General features: G+C 49.2%; 1 protein-coding gene across 2 annotated transcripts; it reads left to right on the top strand.

Moving 5' to 3' along the window:
- Positions 1 to 11,484: 11,484 nt before the first annotated feature.
- DDX39A (DExD-box helicase 39A) lies at positions 11,485 to 19,370 on the top strand. 2 transcript variants are annotated; one of them, XM_079771132.1, is made up of 11 exons: positions 11,485 to 11,604; positions 15,489 to 15,700; positions 15,798 to 15,925; positions 16,496 to 16,588; positions 16,952 to 17,135; positions 17,818 to 17,936; positions 18,279 to 18,410; positions 18,504 to 18,613; positions 18,712 to 18,856; positions 18,983 to 19,130; positions 19,215 to 19,370. In XM_079771132.1, the coding sequence occupies exons 2-11, from the start codon at positions 15,493 to 15,495 to the stop codon at positions 19,229 to 19,231; spliced, it is 1,284 nt and encodes a 427-aa protein (XP_079627258.1). In that variant the 5' UTR covers positions 11,485 to 11,604; positions 15,489 to 15,492; the 3' UTR covers positions 19,232 to 19,370. The 2 variants fall into 2 exon arrangements, with proteins under 2 accessions (XP_079627258.1, XP_079627259.1); XM_079771133.1 differs by lacking the exons at positions 11,485 to 11,604; positions 15,489 to 15,700; positions 15,798 to 15,925; positions 16,496 to 16,588 and adding an exon at positions 17,556 to 17,616 and having other exon boundaries at positions 16,973 to 17,135.
- Positions 19,371 to 19,494: the final 124 nt, after the last annotated feature.

Genomic DNA, 19,494 nt, shown 5'->3' with positions numbered 1-19,494 from the left:
CCCACCAGGTCTAGTCTCTTTCCATCTTCCCTCCCCGCCCAGTGCTGGCTCCTTTCAATTCTTTCCGCTCCGCCTACCACCTCATGGTCTGTTTTCCCCTTAACAGACCCAGGATGTCTCCGAACAACTGTGTCAATTCACGTCCCTCTTCTGCTTAGATCCCGTTACTGCTCCCACCTTTTCGGAGTGAAAGCCCAAGTCCTAACCGCGGCCCACAAGGCCCTGGATAACCTGCCCCCCTCACCTTCTTCTCTCCTCTCCTCCCACCTTCCACTGTTCACTCCCTCCAGCCACACTGGCTTCCTGGCTGTTTCTCGGATATTTATGGATTCCATGAAAGAACCCTTTGAGCTAGTTCTTTTGCCCCAGATTTATAGACGAGGAGACAGACTCAGAACGAAGCCCCTCACCCAATTTATGTTTATGGTCCTTGTCCTCGGGGACAGGGTATCTTCCTGCGGTCCTCCGGCCCACCCATTTTGCAGATGGGGAGGATGTGGCAGAGTGAGGCTCCGAGCCAGCCCAGGGACTGGGCCACCCTTGACTAGGGATGGGCCTTGTGTTGCCCGCCAGGTTTTAGGCTCTCTCCCCGGATGGAGCTGGGGAAACCTGCCAGATTCTCACTTCACCCTTCCGGCATTCCTTTACTCGGTGATTATTTATGGATGCCAACCTGATGGCACTAGAAACAGTCAGACTCCAGGCTTGAAACTCAGAGACCAAGGATTTATTGTACAGTTTCAACCAAATATGATAACTGCAGCTGCTCTGGCCCCTCTCCATTCTGCTCTGGGACCTTGGAAACCACCCCACCTCTGCCTCCTGGAAAACCTGTTCCAATCTCTCCCTCTCCGGAGCTCATAGGGAAAACTTCCCACCCCTCACCTGGTCTACAAGGTGGTTCTATCAGGCCTCTAACCACCTGTCCAGAGCCCTCATCCCCACCCAGCAACACTGACCTCTCTCTGTTCCTCAAATATTATTTTTTAAAATTATTTATTTATTTATTTTTATATATTTTGTTGATTTTTTACAGAGAGGAAGGGAGAGGGATAGAGAGTTAGAAACATAGATGAGAGAGAAATATCCATCAGCTGCCTCCTGCACGCCCCCTACTGGGGATGTGCCCGCAACCAAGGTACATGCCCTTGATCGGAATCGAACCTGGGACCCTTGAGTCCGCAGGCCGACGCTCTATCCACTGAGCCAAACCTGTTAGGGCTCCTCAAATATTCTACCTGACTTCCATCCTCAGGGCCTTTGCACTGGTTCCCTGGCCTGAAGTGCCCTTCTATCATGTCCTCAAGGCTGGCCTCTTCTGATTATTTAGGTCTCTGTTTAAATGTCACCTCCTCTGAGAGGCCTTCCCAGATTACCTCCATGCCCTGTCATATCTGGCCCATGGGCCTGCTTTATTTACTTTCAATGTCACTCCTTTCTGAAATTGCCCAGTATCTGGCCTGAGCTCACTTAATCTTTGTGGAGTGAGCGAGTGGACGCAGTGTGAAAAGAAAGGTATTCCAGCCCTAGCTGGTTTGGCTCAGTGGGTTAAGCGTCGGCCTGCGAACTGAAAGGTCCCAGGTTCGATTCCAGTCAAGGGCACATGCCCGGGTTGTGGACTCCATCCCCAGTGGGGGACTTGCAGGAGGCAGCCGATCCATGACTCTCTCTCATCATGGATGTTTCTATCTCTCCCTCTTCCTTCCTCTCTGAAATCAATAAAAATATATTTAAAAAAAGGAAGGTATTCCAGGCCTGTGGAGGCTGTGAGGAAGCAGTCACTCCACTGTGGAGAAGGCAGAAAGGATGGCGCTGAAGTTGAGTTGTGAAGGACAAATGAGGAATTTGCGAAGTAGATAAAAAGGAAAAGGGTATCTGGTGGAAGGAACAGCAGGAGCAAAGGCCTAAAGGTGGGTGAGGAAGAACCTGGCCTGCCCTGATTGCTCTACCTCCCCCGCCCCTCACTCATTCTACTGTGGCCTCGTGGTCTCTGTACTGCGCCTGGAGCATCAGGGCCTTGGCACTACCTGTCCCCTCTGCTTGCAATGCTTCTTCTCATCCTGGCATTCTCTCTTCCTCGCTTCATTTCCATCTTTGCTCACTTTCATGGAGAAATCTTCCCTGACTACATCTCCACCTGAAACAAGCCCCATCCCCTCCCTACCAAAGTCTATCCATCGCGTAGCTTGATTTTTCTTTCTTGCAAATTTAAATAAATTCGACTCTACTATTTTCTTTCTTGTCTGTCTTGACCAGGAAGATGGCAGTTCCCCAAGACAGGAATTGTTGTCTGTCTTGTTCATTGCTGAGTCCCTGGTTCCTAGAACAGGGGTTTAGCACAGATAAGCTCAATAAGTAGCTGCTGGATGTACAGATGGGTGAACAAGCATGGCATCATAGGGGGCATGGCTAGGGTTTGTAGTGCTGATGAAACCGGAGTGGGGGGCAAGCTCCAGATGTTGCAGATGGTGGGGTGGAGTTCAGACTTGGCCCTGAGAACTGTGGGAGCCAGATAGATTCTTAGCAGGGCAGGAACTGAATGAAAATTGTTTCTCTGAAGATAAGGAAGGCTCTTTGCTAACCAAGTCTCCACCAGTAGGGGCCAGACAAAGAAATGGGAATGGATTTATCTAGCAGCAGAAGAACTAAATGTATCAACAAGGCTAAGTTCAAAAACAACTCCTTGAGAGGGGATAAAAAATCAAATAGGAAAATAAATTATACCATTTGATACTGTTGATATCCATCACTAAGAAAATCAGAAAGTGAAACTATACATCAAGTTGTGGATAAGTAGGGATTAGTATGCTTGTAGTGTGCCTTGCATTCTGACTGAGGAGGGTCAGGCTTCCTGGGTTCAAATTCTGGAACCGTCATACACCAACAGTGAGACCCAGAACAAGTTACTTCACTGCTCTGTGCCTCAATGTCTTCATCTGTAAAAGGGGATGATAATAGCAGAGCCTACCTCATAGGGTTGCTGGGAAGCTTAAATGAATTGATTCTTGTTAAGCACAGAAGAGGGGTGTGGTCATTGCTCAGTCTCATTATTTTTACTGAGGATGTTTCTGCAATGGGGGGAGGGGAATGGAGGTGGGGAGGTGAACATAAGTACTACCACTTTAACTATAATGTGTTATGCCTTTTATTTTTAATACTAGAGGCCCGACACACGAAATTCGTGCAAGAGGCTCAGCCCTCACAGCCGCACAGCCTTGCCCACAGGTCGTTCCAGAAGGTCATTCCGCCGTCAGGTCTAATTAGCATATTAGCTCTTTATTATTATTATATTAGCTCTTTATTATATAGGATTGTTTTGACTGAGGTACAATTTACATATATTTAAGTACACAGATCTTTTGGTGCACGACTGTGAATTCTTATATATGTGTACACCCCGTGGCCACTCCCCAGTCCACTCCCCTGATGCGTAAGTTTACATGTGTCCTTTCTCAAGCAACCTGGTCCTACAGATTCTATCATCATAGATGAACTTTGCCTCTTCTTAAACTTCATACTGCATGGAATCATGTTATGATTTTTGTAATGTCTGGATTTTTTTAGTCTGGATTCTTTCAACACCCTTTGTTTTGTTTCTATTGAAATAAAATCCACATGCCATATAATTCACTCTTATTAAGTGTGCAATCTAGTGATTTTTAGTTGTTATGTAAAGTGCTGAGGTCCCAGAAAACCTTGATGTATTGTTCTTGGATTCCCCCAAAAAATCACACAGAGGACTGGCTGTGAAAGACATGGGTTTATTAGGATTTACATGTGCACCAGTGGCTACTGAACCGTGAAGTTGAACCGCTAAGTCCCATCCAGCCTGTGGAAGGGCCATACGGGGGGGAGGGGAGGAGCGTGGATGGCCTCGGGTGTTTTCCCAGCACAAGGTTTTATAGAGTACAGAAAACAGAGAAAAACAGGGCATGCAGGGGGAAGGGGGGGGGTGTTTTCCAGCAAGCTGTGTGAGATCAGAACTGTAGGCTGTTTTTTACTTTATTATTATTTTTTTGCTGCTAGCTGTTTTGACTGAGGAGTTGGCTAGGCTCCCAAGGTCTCATAGTCCACCTACTGATGGCCTTCACTATATTTCCCACAGGGTATAGCATGGGAAGGGGCCCATGTTCCACATATATTAGCATATTCACAACGAACATGTTTTTGACATTCATCCATAATATCATGTGTCTCAATAGCTCATTCTTTTTTTATTTGTAGTGGTATTCCATGGTGTAGATCAGGGTTGGGGAACGTCTGACCCAATGACCATATAAGGCCTGAGAAATCATTTGGTCTGGCCCTGACAAGGCATTAGGGATGAGTTAATTAAATAGTTGACCAAATATAGCAAGCTAATTTTTTTTTAATTTTTTTATTGATTTCAGAAAGGAAGGGAGAGAGAGATAGAAATATCAATGATGAGAGAGAATCATTGATTGGCTGCCTCCTGCATGTCCCACACTGGGGATCAAGCCCACAACCTGGGCATGTGCCAGGTCAATCAAACCATGACCTCCTGGTTCATAGGTCGATGCTTAACCACTGAGCACACTGGCCAGGCGGGCAGGCTAATTTTTAAGTTGAGAATTTCGTATGGCCCGAGAATGATGTTATAAATATCCAAATGGCCCTTGGTAGAAAAAAGGTTCCCCACCCTGGTGTAGATGGATCACAGTTTCTTCATTCACTTGTTGGTGGACATTTGGGTTTTGTGCAGTTTGGAGCTATTATGCATAAACAATGTTCATTGCTTATTATCTTTCTGTGGGCAAAAAATATTTCATGTACTGTTAGATCTCTAAGAGGATTACTAAATCATGAGGTAGGTGCCTGTTTAACCCAATGGGTTTCATCTGGAGTGATTTTTGTCTCCTCCCAGGGAGAACATTAGCAATGTCAGGAGATATGAGAGATTTTGGGTTGTAACCACTGGAGGTGGAGTGGTTGCTACGCATCTACTGGTCATGACCAGGAATGCTGCAGAACACCCTACAGTGGGACCGCCCCCCCCCCCCACCCCCAAAATGATCTGGCCCACATAGCAGGAGTGCTGAGGTTGAGAAATCTGGTCAACCTTCTTACAAACTACCAACTCATTTCCAAAGTGACTCTTGTTTTACATGCCCACCAGAGCCTCTCCGGCCCCTGGCACTGTCAGTCCTTTTAGCCATTTGGGCGGGTGTGTTTTAAATCTTTTATATCTTAAAATAATTCTGATCAAGCCAATATGAAAATGTTCATGTTTGTTAATCTTGGGTGGTTGGGTGGTGGGTGTACTTTAGGAGGCTCTGATCTTTTCCTTTTCTGGTTATAAAGTTGTTGTTTTATTTGGGGGGGGGGGTGTGGCATTTGTTTGTTTTTTAATAGTAGAAGCTCCCCTGTTTGCATGGATGGGTGTGCTGGAGTGTTTTCCCAGACTTCTCAACAGGACTCAGCTGGCTTCAGCAGCCTCCGTCACAACTCATCTCAGATCTAATTACTCCCAAGCTCGCCTCCCACCTGCTTTCCTGGGGCACCTCCTCTTTCCCCCAAGAATGGTTTTCTTCAGGGTTTGGAGCCTCTCTCTCTCTCTCTCTCTCTCTCTCTCTCTCTCTCTCTCTCTCTCTCTCTCTCTCTCTCTTTCTCTCTCTCTCTCTCTTTCTTTCTTTTCTCTCTCTCTCTCTCTCTCTCTCTCTCTCTCTCTCTCTCTCTCTCTCTCTCTCTTCAGAGGATGCTGGCCAAGTCTAATGGAGGGAGATGGCCTAGGCTTGGATCCCTGGTAGCTGTGGGACCTTGGCCTGGGATTAACCCTCTCTGGACCTCAGGTCACCCACCTGACAATGAATATGCTGAATTGCACACCTCTTTGTGGGGTTCAGATTCAATCTGTGTATATATAGGGTGTCCCCCAAAAATGAATACACACATTTTGAATAATTATAAAGTCAATGTTTATTAAAATACTTTTCATTTTCAAAATTGAGCTATCAGCTGTTAAAGACTGTGTACATTTTTTGGGGACACCTGTATTTTGATTTCTCTGGACAAGGCTGAGCACTGGGGCAGGGTCTAGGGCAGGCGTCCTCAAACTACGGCCCGCGGGCCACATGCGGGTGTTTTTGCCGTTTTGTTTTTTTACTTCAAAATAAGATATGTGCAGTGTGCATAGGAATTTGTTCATAGTTTTTTTTAAACTATAGTCCGGCCCTCCAACGGTCTGAGGGACAGTGAACTGGCCCCCTGTTTAAAAAGTTTGAGGACTCCTGGTCTAGGGTGAGGAGAGTGAGGCAATTATGTACAAAATTTAAGGGGATGCCAGAAAACTCAAGATACATAATGTTTTAATGCAATAATTTAAAAAGTAATGCAAAAAGTTCAAATAAAGACAGCATCAGTAATCTTGATCTTTTTTTTCTGCCTAGTTTCATGCAGCACTGTTACTGATGTCAGTCTACTTAAATTTTTAAATATATATATATTTTTAAAACATTTAAAATTTTAAATATATTTTTATTGATTTCAGAGAGGAAGGGAGAGGGAGAGAGAAATAGAAATATCAATGATGAGAGAGAATCATTGATTGGTTGTCTCCTGTACGCCCCACACTGGGGATCGAGGCTGCAACCTGGGCATGTGCCCTGACCAGGAATGGAACCGTGACCTCCTGGTTCAGTGGTCGGCAAACTGCGGCTCGCGAGCCACATGAGGCTCTTTGGCCCCTTGAGTGTGGCTCTTCCACAAAATACCACATGCGGGCGTGCACGTACAGTGCGATTGAAACTTCGTGGCCCATGCGCAGAAGTCGGTTTTCGGCTCTCAAAAGAAATTTCAATCGTTGTACAGTTGATATTTGGCTCTGTTGACTAGAGTTTGCCGACCACTGTCCTGGTTCATAGTTTGACGCTCAACCACTGAGCCACGCCAGCCCGGCATGTCTACTTAAATTTTTTAAAATCTTTTTTAAATATATTTTATTGATTTTTTACAGAGAGGAAGGGAGAGGGAGAGTTAGAAACATCGATCAGCTGCCTCCTGCACACCCCCTACTGGGGATGAGCCCGCAACCAGGGTATATGCCCTTGACCAGAATCGAACCTGGGACCCTTCAGTCCGCAGGCCGACACTCTATCCACTGAGCCAAACCGGTTAGGGCTACTTAAATTTTTATTATTTTTAAAAAATATATTTTATTGATTTTTTACCGAGAGGAAGGGAGAGGGATAGAGAGTTAGAAACATCGATGAGAGAGAAACATCAATCAGCTGCCTCCTGCACACTTCCTACTGGGGATGTGCCCAAAACCAAGGCACATGCCCTTGACCAGAATCGAACCTGGGACCCTTCAGTCCGCGGGCTGACGCTCTATCCACTGAGCCAAACCGGTTAGGGCAAATTTTTAAAAAATATATGTTTTTATTGATTTTATTTATCTTAAATCCTTACCTGAGGATATTTCTCCATTGATTTTTAGAGAGAGGGAAAGACAGAGAAATATTGATGTGAGAGAAACACATCAATTGGTTGCCTCCTACATGGCCCTTCTGTCCTCAGGCCAATGTTCTATCCACTGAGCCAAACCGGCTAGGGCTGTTTTTATTTATTTTAGAGCGGAAGGGAGAGGGAGAGAGAAACATCCCAGGGCAAAATAAAAATGGTTTCAAATCTATGAAAAACAAAATATCAAAATTTTGAGCCCTGGCTGGTGTGGCTCAATTGATTGGAGCGTTGTCCCCTGCACCTAAAGGATTATCCTGCCACATATTACAACCTTAAAATAAATTATTTATATGCAGACCAAAAGTAAAATTAAAAAATGAGAGATTCTATGGAAAGTAACCTCACAGGGTGATCTGATCATAAAATCCTAAGTGGGCAGGTCCTGGTGTGTAGACATGCCCCAGGCCCATAACTTCTTTAGTAAAAGCTTTTTCTTTTCCTTACACAAGCCTGTCCACAGTTTCTGTGCATCTAGGTTAACGCACCTTTGAAAATGCCCTCTTTCGGATCCCTCCTTCTAATACCTAACCACCCTTTCAGACCCGACCTTCTAAGCATGAGAGCAGCCCTAGCTGGTTTGGCTCAGTGGATAGAGTGTTGGCCTGTGGACTGAAGGGTCCCGGGTTCGATTCCAGTCAAGGGCACATGCCAGGTTGCAGGCTTGATCCCCAGTAGGGAGCCTGCAGGAGGCAGCCTATCAATGACTCTCATCGTTGATGTTTCTAGCTCTCCCTTCCTTTCTGAAATCAATAAAAATATATAAAAATAATAATAAAGTAAAATTGTGTGTTTTTTTAAAAAAGCATGAGAGCACATAATCTAAAATATCCTGTAATCCAATCCCCTCATTGATTTCTCCCATCTCCAGGTAATCTTCCTTAGTTCCCTCCTTAATTCCATAAAATAAGCTGCAAAACTGTTATCTCTGGAACATTTGAGATCTTGCTCTCCCGAATATCTCGTCAGTTTGACTTAAATTATAAAAATTCTCTACAGGTGCCCGGCTGGCATGGCTCAGTGGTTGAGCATCAATTTATGAACCAGGAGGTAATGGTCCGATTCCTGGTCAGGGCACATGCCCAGATTACTGGCTCTATCTCCAGTGGGGGGCATACAGGAGGCAGCTAATGGATGATTCTCTCTCATCGTTGATGTTTCTCTCTCTCTCTCTCCCTCTCCCTTCCTCTCTGAAATCAAATATAACACACACACATACATATATATAATCTTCAGATTTGGACATTTCTTACATTGACACACAACATATAGAATGAAGTCCTGACTTTTTTCGTTGTTATAAAAGCTTGGACAGCTTAGAATTAATTCCCCCACTTCTGTTCTTGCCTCCTTCAACCCATTTGCCGCTCTCCTGCCAGAGTGTCTTATACAAACAGAAATCTGATCATGTCACTCCCCCGTTTACAGCCCTACAAAGGATACAGAAGAGCAGCCAGATGATTCCCCACTGTCTTGGGATGAAGGCTCTGAGGACAATGGAATTGCCACCCCGGCCATTCCCCACTGCTTCCTCGCCCAAATATTACTTATCTTGATGACTGAAGTGTTTGTTGTTTTGTTTTGGGTGGCCCCTTAAATTTTGCATGCCTCACCCTCATTTTGGCCCTGCTGGGCACATAGCAGGTGCCCATAGCTCTGTGAGTGCTATGGTGTGATTATTACATACAATAGCTACTTACAGTATGAAACGCCTCCCTCTGGATTGACTGATTTCTCTTCATTGGGCTTTTTGGCTGAAACTATACCTCTAGGGACTTCAGCTTTATATTCGTTGTCTAGAACAGACTCCAAGATAGCCTCGACCAGTGGTCGGCAAACCCAGTCAACAGAGCCAAATATCAACAGTACAACGATTGACATTTCTTTTGAGAGCCAAATTTTTTAAACTTAAACTTCTTCTAATGCCACTTCTTCAAAATAGACTCGCCCAGGCCGTGGTGTTTTCTGGAAGAGCCACATTCAAGGGGCCAAAGAGCCGCATGTGGCTGGCGAGCTGCAGTTTGCCGACCACAGGCCTAGACTAAATGAAATGGAAATACTAGGACCTCCTTGGAAACGGTGGTGGAAAGGTTAACTGTGTCAGGGGCTTAGGGAGACTGGAATGCTGGAGCAGGCATACCTTTTTGACCAGCATTCCCCCCTCAAATCCCCAAATCAAAACATAACTGAGAAAAGGCTGACGCTACCAGATGTGGGCCAGGACTGAGAGTCACTGGAACTCTCACAGGGCGCTAGTGGAAGTGTGAAGTGGAACTATCACTTAGGGAAACTCAGGATCCACCTGAAACTGATACAAAGTAACATTAAATGTAAACTGTAAAACAAGCTAACACACAAAACACCTCAGCCTCTACTATTGCTACACACACGACCTAGGGCCCACCAATCCATTTCCAGGTATGCCATGGATAAGTGAACTCACGTTCATAAAAATACCTGTCTACACTTTATTCATTATGACCAAAGACTGGAAACAACCAAAGGTCCATCATGTTCCACTTATGTGAAATTCAAGAACAGATAAAACTATAGTGACAGAAATCCACATGGTGGGTGCCTGGTGGGGCGAGGAGGCTGGTAGGGTGGGTGGTAAGGGGTGTGGCTGACTTAAGAGAGACACAAGGGAACTTGTTGGAAATATTCCGTATCTTCGCTGGGCAGTAGTTACTTGGGTGGCCATCTGTTCCATTTACTATAAACTTTACCTTTCAGCAGAGTACTAGGAGAAAACATCTTAATTTTGGTTTTGTGGCCTGAAACTGCACTAGCACCGTGTCTGACTCAGGACATGACTCTCGGCAAACGGGGATTTCTGCTATGACCATTTCTCTCACTCCAGCGCCTTGAAGGACCCCTTCCCCACGGCAGGTGCAAACCATTCTCTCCACCCTGGAGTCATCCCAGCTCCCAGAGTCCCTCAGAGCCAACCCCCAGGAGGACCAGGTGGTCGCGATGGATGCCACCACAAAATCCCTAAATTCCGTGCCCAGCTTAGAGGCAACATTTCTTTTTCTTTTTTTTTTAAATTTTTTATCGATTTCAGAGAGTAAGAGAGAGGGACAGATATAGAAACATCAGTGATGAGAGAGAATCATCTCTGGGCTGCCTCCTGCACACTCCACACTGGGCATGTGCCCTGACCTCCTGGCTCATAGGTTGACGCTCAACCACTGAGCCACGCTGGCTGGGCAAGGCCACATTTCTTTTCTTTCTTCTTCTTCTTTTTTTTTAAAAAAATATATTTTATTGATTTTTTTGCAGAGAGGAAGGGAGAGTGATAGAGTTAGAAACATCGATCAGCTGCCTCCTACACACCCTCTACTGGGGATGTGCCCCAACCAAGGTACATGCCCTTGACGAGAATCGAACCTGGGACCTTTCAGTCCGCAGGCCAAGGCTTTATCCACTGAGCCAAACCGGTTTCGGCTCTTTCTTCTTTTAAAATGTATTTTTATTGATTTAAGAGAGGAAGGGAGAGAGAGAATATATCACTGATTGGCTGCCCAGGCATGTGCCCTGACCTGAATTGAACCATGACTTCCTAGGTTAGCGATCAACCATTGAGCCCTGGGAGGCCACATTTCTTAAAAGTAACACACTCACGCCCTGGCTGGTTTGGCTCAGTGGATAGGGCTTCGGCAACCGATCCATGATTCTCTCCCATCATTGAAGTTTCTATTTCTCCCTCTCCCTTCCCCTCTGAAATAATAATAAAAAAAAGCGACACACCCAGTATAAGTCAATCATTCGGGCTTCAATCGCCAGCACCAAATATGGCGGAGGCCCCCTCAGGCCAAACCCCGATCACGTGACAGGAGGCAGGCAGACACCGGCCCAACCCACTCGGGCGCCTATTTTTAGATTGACCAATGAACCTGAGGCAGGAGGCACGCCCTCTTTCCTCTCTTCACCAATAGGCTTCAGACAGCTTCCTCAGAGCCCAATCACCGCTTCCGCCTCTCTTGATTGAAAAGCCAACGGCCCAGTGAGCAGACCCTCAGTCCAACGCAGGAGGCCGGAAGCGCTCTAGCTCGTGTCGGGGCGCGGGACGGGCATCCGTGGTGGGTCGACTCTCGGAGCGCGCGGAGGCGAACGGGGAACTAGGTGAGAGGCAGGTCCGGGGCGCGGGGCCCCGGTGCGGGGACCTCGGGCCTGCGGGCGAGCGGGCGAGGGGAGACGCAGGGGATTGAGGGGAGAAGGAAGAGGGGGCGCGAGACCAGGTGGGGCGGGCCGGTTGGGGCGCCCGCGCGCGCGGGCTGCGGCCGTTGGAGGACGGGGCGCATGCGCCAGGGGCGGGACGGCCGTTGGCGCGCGGGATGCGGGACGCGGGACCCGTTTCCGGGAGGTGCTGTCATGGCGCCCCGCGGGACGAGCTCTATTAGGGGAGGGAGCTACCTTGTTCGAGGAGACCTCGGGGCGTCCCGGGACTGTTTGGGGGAAGGGTTCGGAGGGCGACGCCGAGGTCTGGGATCGCGATGGGAGAAACCGGAGTTGGTAGACGTGATGGGGTTCTCCGAGCTCGAGGAACTTCCCCTCCCCTACTCGGCTCTGTTCTTGCTCTCCGGTTAGGGGGAGATTTGTGGTTTCAGATATTTAGGGCAAAGACCATGTCCAAATAGGGAGCACACTGAGGTGGATATCCTTCCTGGGGTTTGAGGGTGAAAGGGTACTTGTGTCGACTTTTAGTACATCCGCTCTGGGGCCACAAGCAGTCTCTGGGCGGGACAAATCTCGCCAGATCCTCTCCTGATCTCATTTGTTTTGAGCTTTTGATCCTGGCTAGCCGCTTTTTAGAATAATGTGTGCCTAAAGCTCAGTATGTTCCCAAATCTGTCTACCCTTCAAAACCTCTTTATTCCTTTACTTTAAAAAAAAATACATTTTTATTGATTTCAGAGAGGAAGGGAGAGATAGGAACATCAATGATGACAGAAAATCATTGATCGGCTGCCTCCTGCACGCCCCACACTGGGAATCGAGCTTGCAACCAGGGCATGTGTCCTGACGGGGAATTGAATGGTGACCTCCTGGTTGGATGCTCAACCACTGAGCCACGCCGGTGGGGACACTATTTCTTTTAAATACATCACCTCTTGGTCAGCCAAGAGCGTTCGCTGGCATGATCCCCTTGTAGAGTGAGTAGTCAACCCTTTTCCCCACTTAACTAATCCTCTTACCTGCCTTGGTTAATCCTCTTTCCCTTCGTGAGGTTGGTCTCATCCCCAACTCCTACTCTTGGGCAAATGAAGGGCAAAGACTGACTGGGTCACTCAAATCTAAAACTTAATCAGAGATTCCCCAGTACAAACGCCCTGGACCTGACCAGCTCTTCCACCTTCGTCTTCTGCCTCTTTGTCAACCAGCCAGTCCTACTCCTCATTCCCCTAAATCAGGGGTCCTCAAACTTTTTAAACAGGGCGCCAGTTCACTGTCCCTCAGACCGTTGGAGGGTCGGACTATAGTTTAAAAAAAAACTATGAACAAATTCCTATGCACACTGCACATATCTTATTTTGAAGTAAAAAAACAAAACGGCAAAAACACCCACATGTGGCCCGCGGGCCGTAGTTTGAGGACGCCTGCCCTAAAGGGTCTGGTGCTTTGGGGACGGAACATTTCTCCTGTTCTCCCTGCTACCTGGGAAGCAACCCCTTCCTGTCTTTGCCAGTCGCAGTCCTCAGGGCTGGTATCAGAAGATAGACTCTTTTTCAAGAGTCCCATAAAAATACATGTTCATTTTAGCCTCTAAACTGAGGCCTTGATTTTAGTTCCATCCACTTAGCCGTTACTGTTGAGTGCTTACTTGATTTATGCCAAGTTCTGACCTAGGCTCTTGGCTGAGGGGCTGGCATGAGTTGAGGGGTGCTTTTTAGATTGGAGCCAGCAGGAAATGCCTTTCTGGAGCAACATGCCTGAGGGAAGTGGAACTCGTGGCCATTCCAGGCAGCAGGACCAACAAGTGCAAAGGTGTGAGGCCCAGCAGCTAAGGCCAGTGAGGGTGGGCAACGGGCAAGATGAGGTCTGACCACAGAGGGGATCAGGTGTAGGGCCTGGTAGGATGGTGAGAACTCCTTTTGAGTCTTACTCTGAACACAGTGGGAGCCTGTGAAGGGTTTTGAGCAGGAGTGACCTTCTCTGACTTAGCTTCTGTAGGCTCCTTTTAGCTGCTGTGGGAGAGTGGACAGAGGATCATGGGGGATGGAAAACAGGGAGACCACTTAGGGGTCTGTTGACATAATTTAGGTACCCAGATTCCCATCAACTGACAGTGGATAAATTGGTACTGGGTTCCTGTACGATGGAATATTCAGACATGAAAAAGAATGCAATACTGATTCATGCTACAACATGGATAAGTCTTGAAAACATGCTGCATGAAAGAAGCCAGATAAAAGGACCACATGTTATATGGTTCCATTATATGAAATGTCCAAAATAGGCATATTCATAGAAGAGAAAGACTAGTGGTTGCCAAAGGGGTTGTGGGCATACGATGATAGCTAAAGGGTTTGTTCTAGGTGGTGAAATATTCTAAAACTGTGGTGGTGATTGTATGTATCTATGATTACACTAAAACCATTGAATTGTACACTTTAAAGGGTATAGCATGTGAATATCTCAAAGCTGTTCTAATTTTAAAAAGAAAGGTAATGGCAACTTGGGACCTGCAAGGTAGCAGGGGTGAGAACTGGCCTGGTTGTTGGTTAGGGATTTGTTGCTGATGGGACAAGAATGTGAGAGAGAATGGAATCGCCTTTTCTGAGATGGGGACACAACCTGCGGGAGAAATGGAGGGTTTTTGCTCTGGGCATTTTGAGTTCAACTTACAAAGGGAAATGTGGAAGAGGTGGCTGGTAACTGAGGTTGGAGTTGAGGAGAGTCATTGCTGTTAGAGACACAAGTTTGAGAGGCCTCGGCACAGAGGTGGTGAAAACCCTGGGCCACAAAGTCATGGAGAGGATGAGGACAGGATGGCCATAAACTGGGCCTAGGGCCCTCTGCACCCAGCTCAGAGAGAGGGGCTCCTTCAGTACTTCTACTCCTTAGATTGGAGGCTGGGGTGGGGCAGGAGTGACAAGACAGTGTTGTCAGGTTTGGGTCCCTGTACCACATCTCAGCACCCAGTGGGTGCTCTGTACGTTTTGGATTAAATAAAGCCAGGATGTAAGTTAGCTTTGATTTAATTCCATTTACCATCTCAGCTTCATTTTTATGGCCCAGGCCCAATGGGAGGCCTTTTCATGAGAGCACTTAATTATTCCCCAGTGCAGACCACAGAGCAGGAGGAGCTAGGGCTGGAGAGCTGGGGCTGGGCAGATGCTGCTCTCACAAACTCAGGTCTCTGCAGGCTGGGTAGATTCCCTTGGAGTTGATTGCGATTGATAGGGACAGGGTTCCTTTAGGCTGGGTAGGCTCAGGCAGTTCATTAGAACTGAGACCAGAATGCTGAGAAGGAAGCATTTGTGCAAAGATCTGGGAGAAGCTCATTCTGGTGGCATCTGTGGGCTATGAAAGCTTGGGGTAGGGACTGCAGTCTGAGCAGCCAAGCAAGGCTGGGTGATTTGAAAGGGTGGCATGGAATGAGGTTGACGGGCCAAGGAGGAGGGTTGTGAGGGTCGTGGGGAGGAATTGGAATACCACTCTGAGCAAGTGAAGCCTTTGTGGAGGTCTAGCTGGCAGGGAGAGCTGAAGGTTTGGAGAGTGGTTAGAGATGTGGCCACAACAACAGGCTGAAGCTGGGCGATGCTGCACAGATGGAGCTGATGGGATGTGCTGCTGGAGTCAGTGTGGGGAAATGATGTCCTGTCTCAGCTCCATCAGCTGGTGGCTTTCCAGGCCAGCCACTAAGATAGGACCCCAATGCAGTGTCCTCCTCGCACCTGTGTGAACAGCCTGCAGCTGCTGTGTAGCCTTCTCCCTGGCTGGTGGGTTTTCCTGCATGCATCTCAGTTGCTTCCCTGGGCCCTCCCTCCCTCTTCTGTTTTCAGGATTATGGCGGAACAGGATGTGGAAAACGAGCTTCTGGATTATGAGGAAGATGAAGAGCCCCAGGCTCCTACAGAGAGCACCCCAGTGCCCCCCAAGAAAGATGTCAAGGGGTCCTACGTTTCCATCCACAGCTCTGGCTTCCGGGACTTTCTGCTGAAGCCTGAGCTCCTGAGGGCCATAGTGGACTGTGGCTTTGAGCATCCATCTGAGGGTATGCCTCCCTGTTCCTCCCCACCACACCCTCTGCTGACAGCCCACACAGAGGGAGAATCCAGTTTCCAATCACTCACGGGCTCTTTTTCCTTCAGTTCAGCACGAGTGTATTCCCCAAGCCATCCTGGGCATGGATGTCCTGTGCCAGGCCAAGTCTGGAATGGGCAAGACTGCAGTCTTCGTGCTGGCCACCCTACAGCAGATCGAGCCCGTCAATGGACAGGTGGGTGGGCGCCCTCCCTCCCAGGCTTAAGTTATGTAAAGTAACGTAGACTACGACTCCTTGTGTTAAGAATTCCTGTTTCCACATTCTTTTTGTGGGCTTTTAAAATGAAGCACAGTACTTAGTTTTACAAAATCCCCCCAAAAATAATAAGCCAAGAAAAAAACTGGGAAGTGCCCACAGTTTTACCATCCAGAGACGTGGTTGTTATTTTGCGTGTACTTTCTAAATTGTCCCTTTTACACTGCACACAGCTTCGTTACTGCTGTAGTTGCTGACAGGCCTTAGCTGTCTTCTCATGCCATGAAAATGGTGTTCCACTCTCTTGGGGGCTAATTGAAGTGAATACCAGTGTTCTGTTTTTGTCATGTTTGGGCAACATCCATGTGCTGCTGCATGTGGGTACACGAGCCTTTGTTTCCTTAGGGCACATGGTGAAGGAGGGAGGTTTAGTGGGGGGTCATGATGTGGTTGCAGAAGACCCCAGTGTAGCTAGAGAGCCAGTGTGGGCTCTAGCTGGGGAGCATTTAGGGTGCTGCCTTGAGTGAGCCTCTCTTGCCTACCCAACAGGTGACCGTCCTGGTCATGTGCCACACTCGGGAGCTGGCCTTTCAGATCAGCAAGGAGTATGAGCGCTTCTCCAAGTACATGCCCAGTGTCAAGGTGAGCCCCCTTGAGCCGGGCCTGGCGCCATATGGTCCTCTACAGCCTGGCTGGCCTCAGCTCTGGCCCAGCCAGCATTTACCAAGCTTGGCTGCAGCAGCTGCCTTTGAGGTTTGCGGTGGTTTATGCTCCTTAAAAGCCTGATGAATTATGCATGGCCCCAGAGGCCTGCGCAGGTCCCAGCCCTGGGCTGCTTTGCAGTGGAGCTGTGCCCAGGCTCTCAGGCCTCCCCAGGCTTGGGGAATTGAGGTCTGCTGCGACCTGCGTTGGCAGAGCCATGGGCTGGGTGGCTGGCAGCATGGAGTAGGGTGCGAGGCTTCAGCCCTTAGGTGGGCACAAGTGACATTCTCTCCACCTGCATAGGTGTCCGTGTTCTTCGGGGGTCTTTCCATCAAGAAGGATGAAGAGGTGTTGAAGAAGAACTGTCCCCATGTCGTGGTGGGGACTCCAGGTCGCATCTTGGCACTCGTGCGGAACAGGAGCCTCAACCTGAGAAACGTGAAGCACTTCGTGCTGGATGAGTGTGACAAGATGCTGGAGCAGCTGGGTGAGTGTCCTGCGGGTCTGGGGGGGCTGCCAGAGACCCAGCCAGCCGCACCTTCGCCCTCACAGCCCTCCAGACTTCAGAGCCAGGTGGACCCTGACAGGCCAGGCCGAGGGATTTCCCAAAGTGGGGTCACGTGGGTGGCCGGCTGGTCTCCTGTAAGGGATTTTAGGGCAAGTTCTTGTTTTGACCTAATGTGACCTGCTCTTCTGACCCCAAGCTGAGTGGGACCACTGGGCCTAATGAACCACTGTCCGACACACATAAATGTTAGCCTTAGGCTCGCCATAGCCTCATCTCCTGCCGGGTTAGCTCTAGACCCCCTGCCTGCCTTCAGTGAGCCCTGACAGGGCCAGTCAGAGATGGGGCTTGTGTCCTGGGAGGCAGCTGCAGCTCTCACCCCAGCAGCTGTCTCTGCCTCAGGCTCCCTTCCCTGAAGCATGGCTGGAGGTGCCCTGGCACGGCTGCTCCGCTCTGGCAGCGTGTAAGTGGACTGCAGCTCCTCCTGGGCCTGCGCTCACCCCAAGACCAGCCCACAGGCATTGGGGTCTCACCCCTCCCTCCACTCCTTGCTCACACCACCCTCATCTTGGTGCCAGGTTGGGAGGGGCGGGGACTGGTCTCGGGTGGAGGTCAAGGTCTGGCAGGCACTCATGCCCACCTGTTTCTTGCCCTCCCCACCCAGACATGCGGCGGGATGTACAGGAGATCTTCCGCCTGACGCCACACGAGAAGCAGTGCATGATGTTCAGTGCCACCCTGAGCAAGGAGATCCGGCCCGTCTGCAGGAAGTTCATGCAAGATGTGAGTAAGCCAAGACCTCGGTGCAGCAGCTTTGGCCCTCCTGGGTCCTGAGGCCCAAGCTGCTGCTGCGGCACGTCACCCATGCTGCCCTCACGGCACAGCGATGCTGGAGGCTTGTGGAGCCCTTCTTCCCTCCTCGCTGTCTTGTCGGATTGGGAGCTGAGCTTGGTCCACACCTGAATCAGACCAGAGCTTAGATCCAGCTGTTGGGAGAGAAAGTTCACTGGGTACAGCAGCCTCTCTGGGAAGCATCGCAGCATGGAGTCGTTCCTGGAAGGTTCTGGGCAAGCGGGGTGCCCAGAAGTAAGCCCTGCCCGCCCCTTCCTGCTCCCCTCCCCTCAGCCCATGGAGGTGTTTGTGGACGACGAGACCAAGCTCACGCTGCATGGACTGCAGCAGTACTATGTCAAGCTCAAAGACAGCGAAAAGAACCGTAAACTCTTCGACCTCCTGGACGTGCTAGAGTTTAACCAGGTGACACTGCTGTTGCCCTTTGAGGGGTTCTGGACCTTTGGAAGGACAGTGCAGGGGGACTGTGGCCCTGACTCTGCTGCCTTCCTCCGGCAGGTGGTGATCTTCGTGAAGTCGGTGCAGCGCTGCATGGCCCTGGCCCAGCTGCTTGTGGAGCAGAACTTCCCGGCCATCGCCATCCATAGGGGCATGGCCCAGGAGGAGCGGTGAGTGTGGGCCACCATGAAGGCCTGAGATGGGACCCTCAGAGGGAGTGCTACTCAGGAACCTTGTACCTGATGGCCGCCTCTTCTCCTGCACCCAGCCTATCACGCTATCAGCAGTTCAAGGACTTTCAGCGGCGGATCCTGGTGGCCACCAATCTCTTTGGCCGAGGGATGGACATTGAGCGAGTCAACATCGTCTTCAATTATGACATGCCTGAGGACTCGGACACCTACCTCCACCGGGTGAGTGGCCCCACGGAGGTGTCACCTCCCTGATGGCCCCTTCCTGGGGTGGGGACCTGGCCTGGCTTGTCCTCCGATCCCCAGGTTGTGTCTCTGCCTGACCTGAGTTCCTATATCTCCCTGCAGGTGGCCCGTGCGGGTCGCTTTGGCACCAAAGGCCTGGCTATCACTTTTGTGTCTGATGAGAATGATGCCAAAATCCTCAACGATGTTCAGGATAGGTTTGAAGTAAATGTGGCGGAGCTCCCTGAAGAAATTGACATCTCCACATACAGTAAGTGGCTTGGGCAAGAGGGTTATGCTGGGGCCCCGGGGCCTCTCCTCCCCTCTCACTGGCCTCCGCACGTTTGTCTTACAGTTGAGCAGAGCCGGTAACCACACACCTGACATCCCGGAGCCACCCTGCTTCCCACGTGCTGCTTCCAGTCCTCTTCCTAGGCGACAGTGGGGCTATCTTTTTACTGTTCAAAAACTGTAGATTTGTGTAAGAATAAATTTTTATTATGGAAGCCTGGCTGCCGCCCATTTGTTTCTTACTGGTCTCTTCACATTTCACAGACATGGGCCTGGTCAGGGAGCCCCCAGCCAGCAAAGCCACCTCCTGTACTAGCATCTTCAATGTCAACATTGAAAACTTT

Source organism: Cnephaeus nilssonii (genome assembly GCF_951640355.1).
Source record: "Cnephaeus nilssonii genome assembly, chromosome: 5".
Classification (NCBI taxonomy): Eukaryota; Metazoa; Chordata; class Mammalia; order Chiroptera; family Vespertilionidae; genus Cnephaeus; species Cnephaeus nilssonii.
The sequence above is the reverse complement of the archived record's forward strand: the minus strand, read 5'-3'. Positions and strand labels throughout refer to the sequence as shown.

Excerpts from the sequence above, each read along its gene's own strand:
- DDX39A (XM_079771132.1), top strand. The coding sequence starts at position 15,493 with ATGGCGGAACAGGATGTGGAAAACGAGCTTCTGGATTATGAGGAAGAT. Across the intron at positions 15,701-15,797 it reads CTTTGAGCATCCATCTGAGG|TTCAGCACGAGTGTATTCCC; the intron begins GTATGCCTCCCT and ends TTTTTCCTTCAG. Across the intron at positions 17,136-17,817 it reads CAAGATGCTGGAGCAGCTGG|ACATGCGGCGGGATGTACAG; the intron begins GTGAGTGTCCTG and ends CTCCCCACCCAG.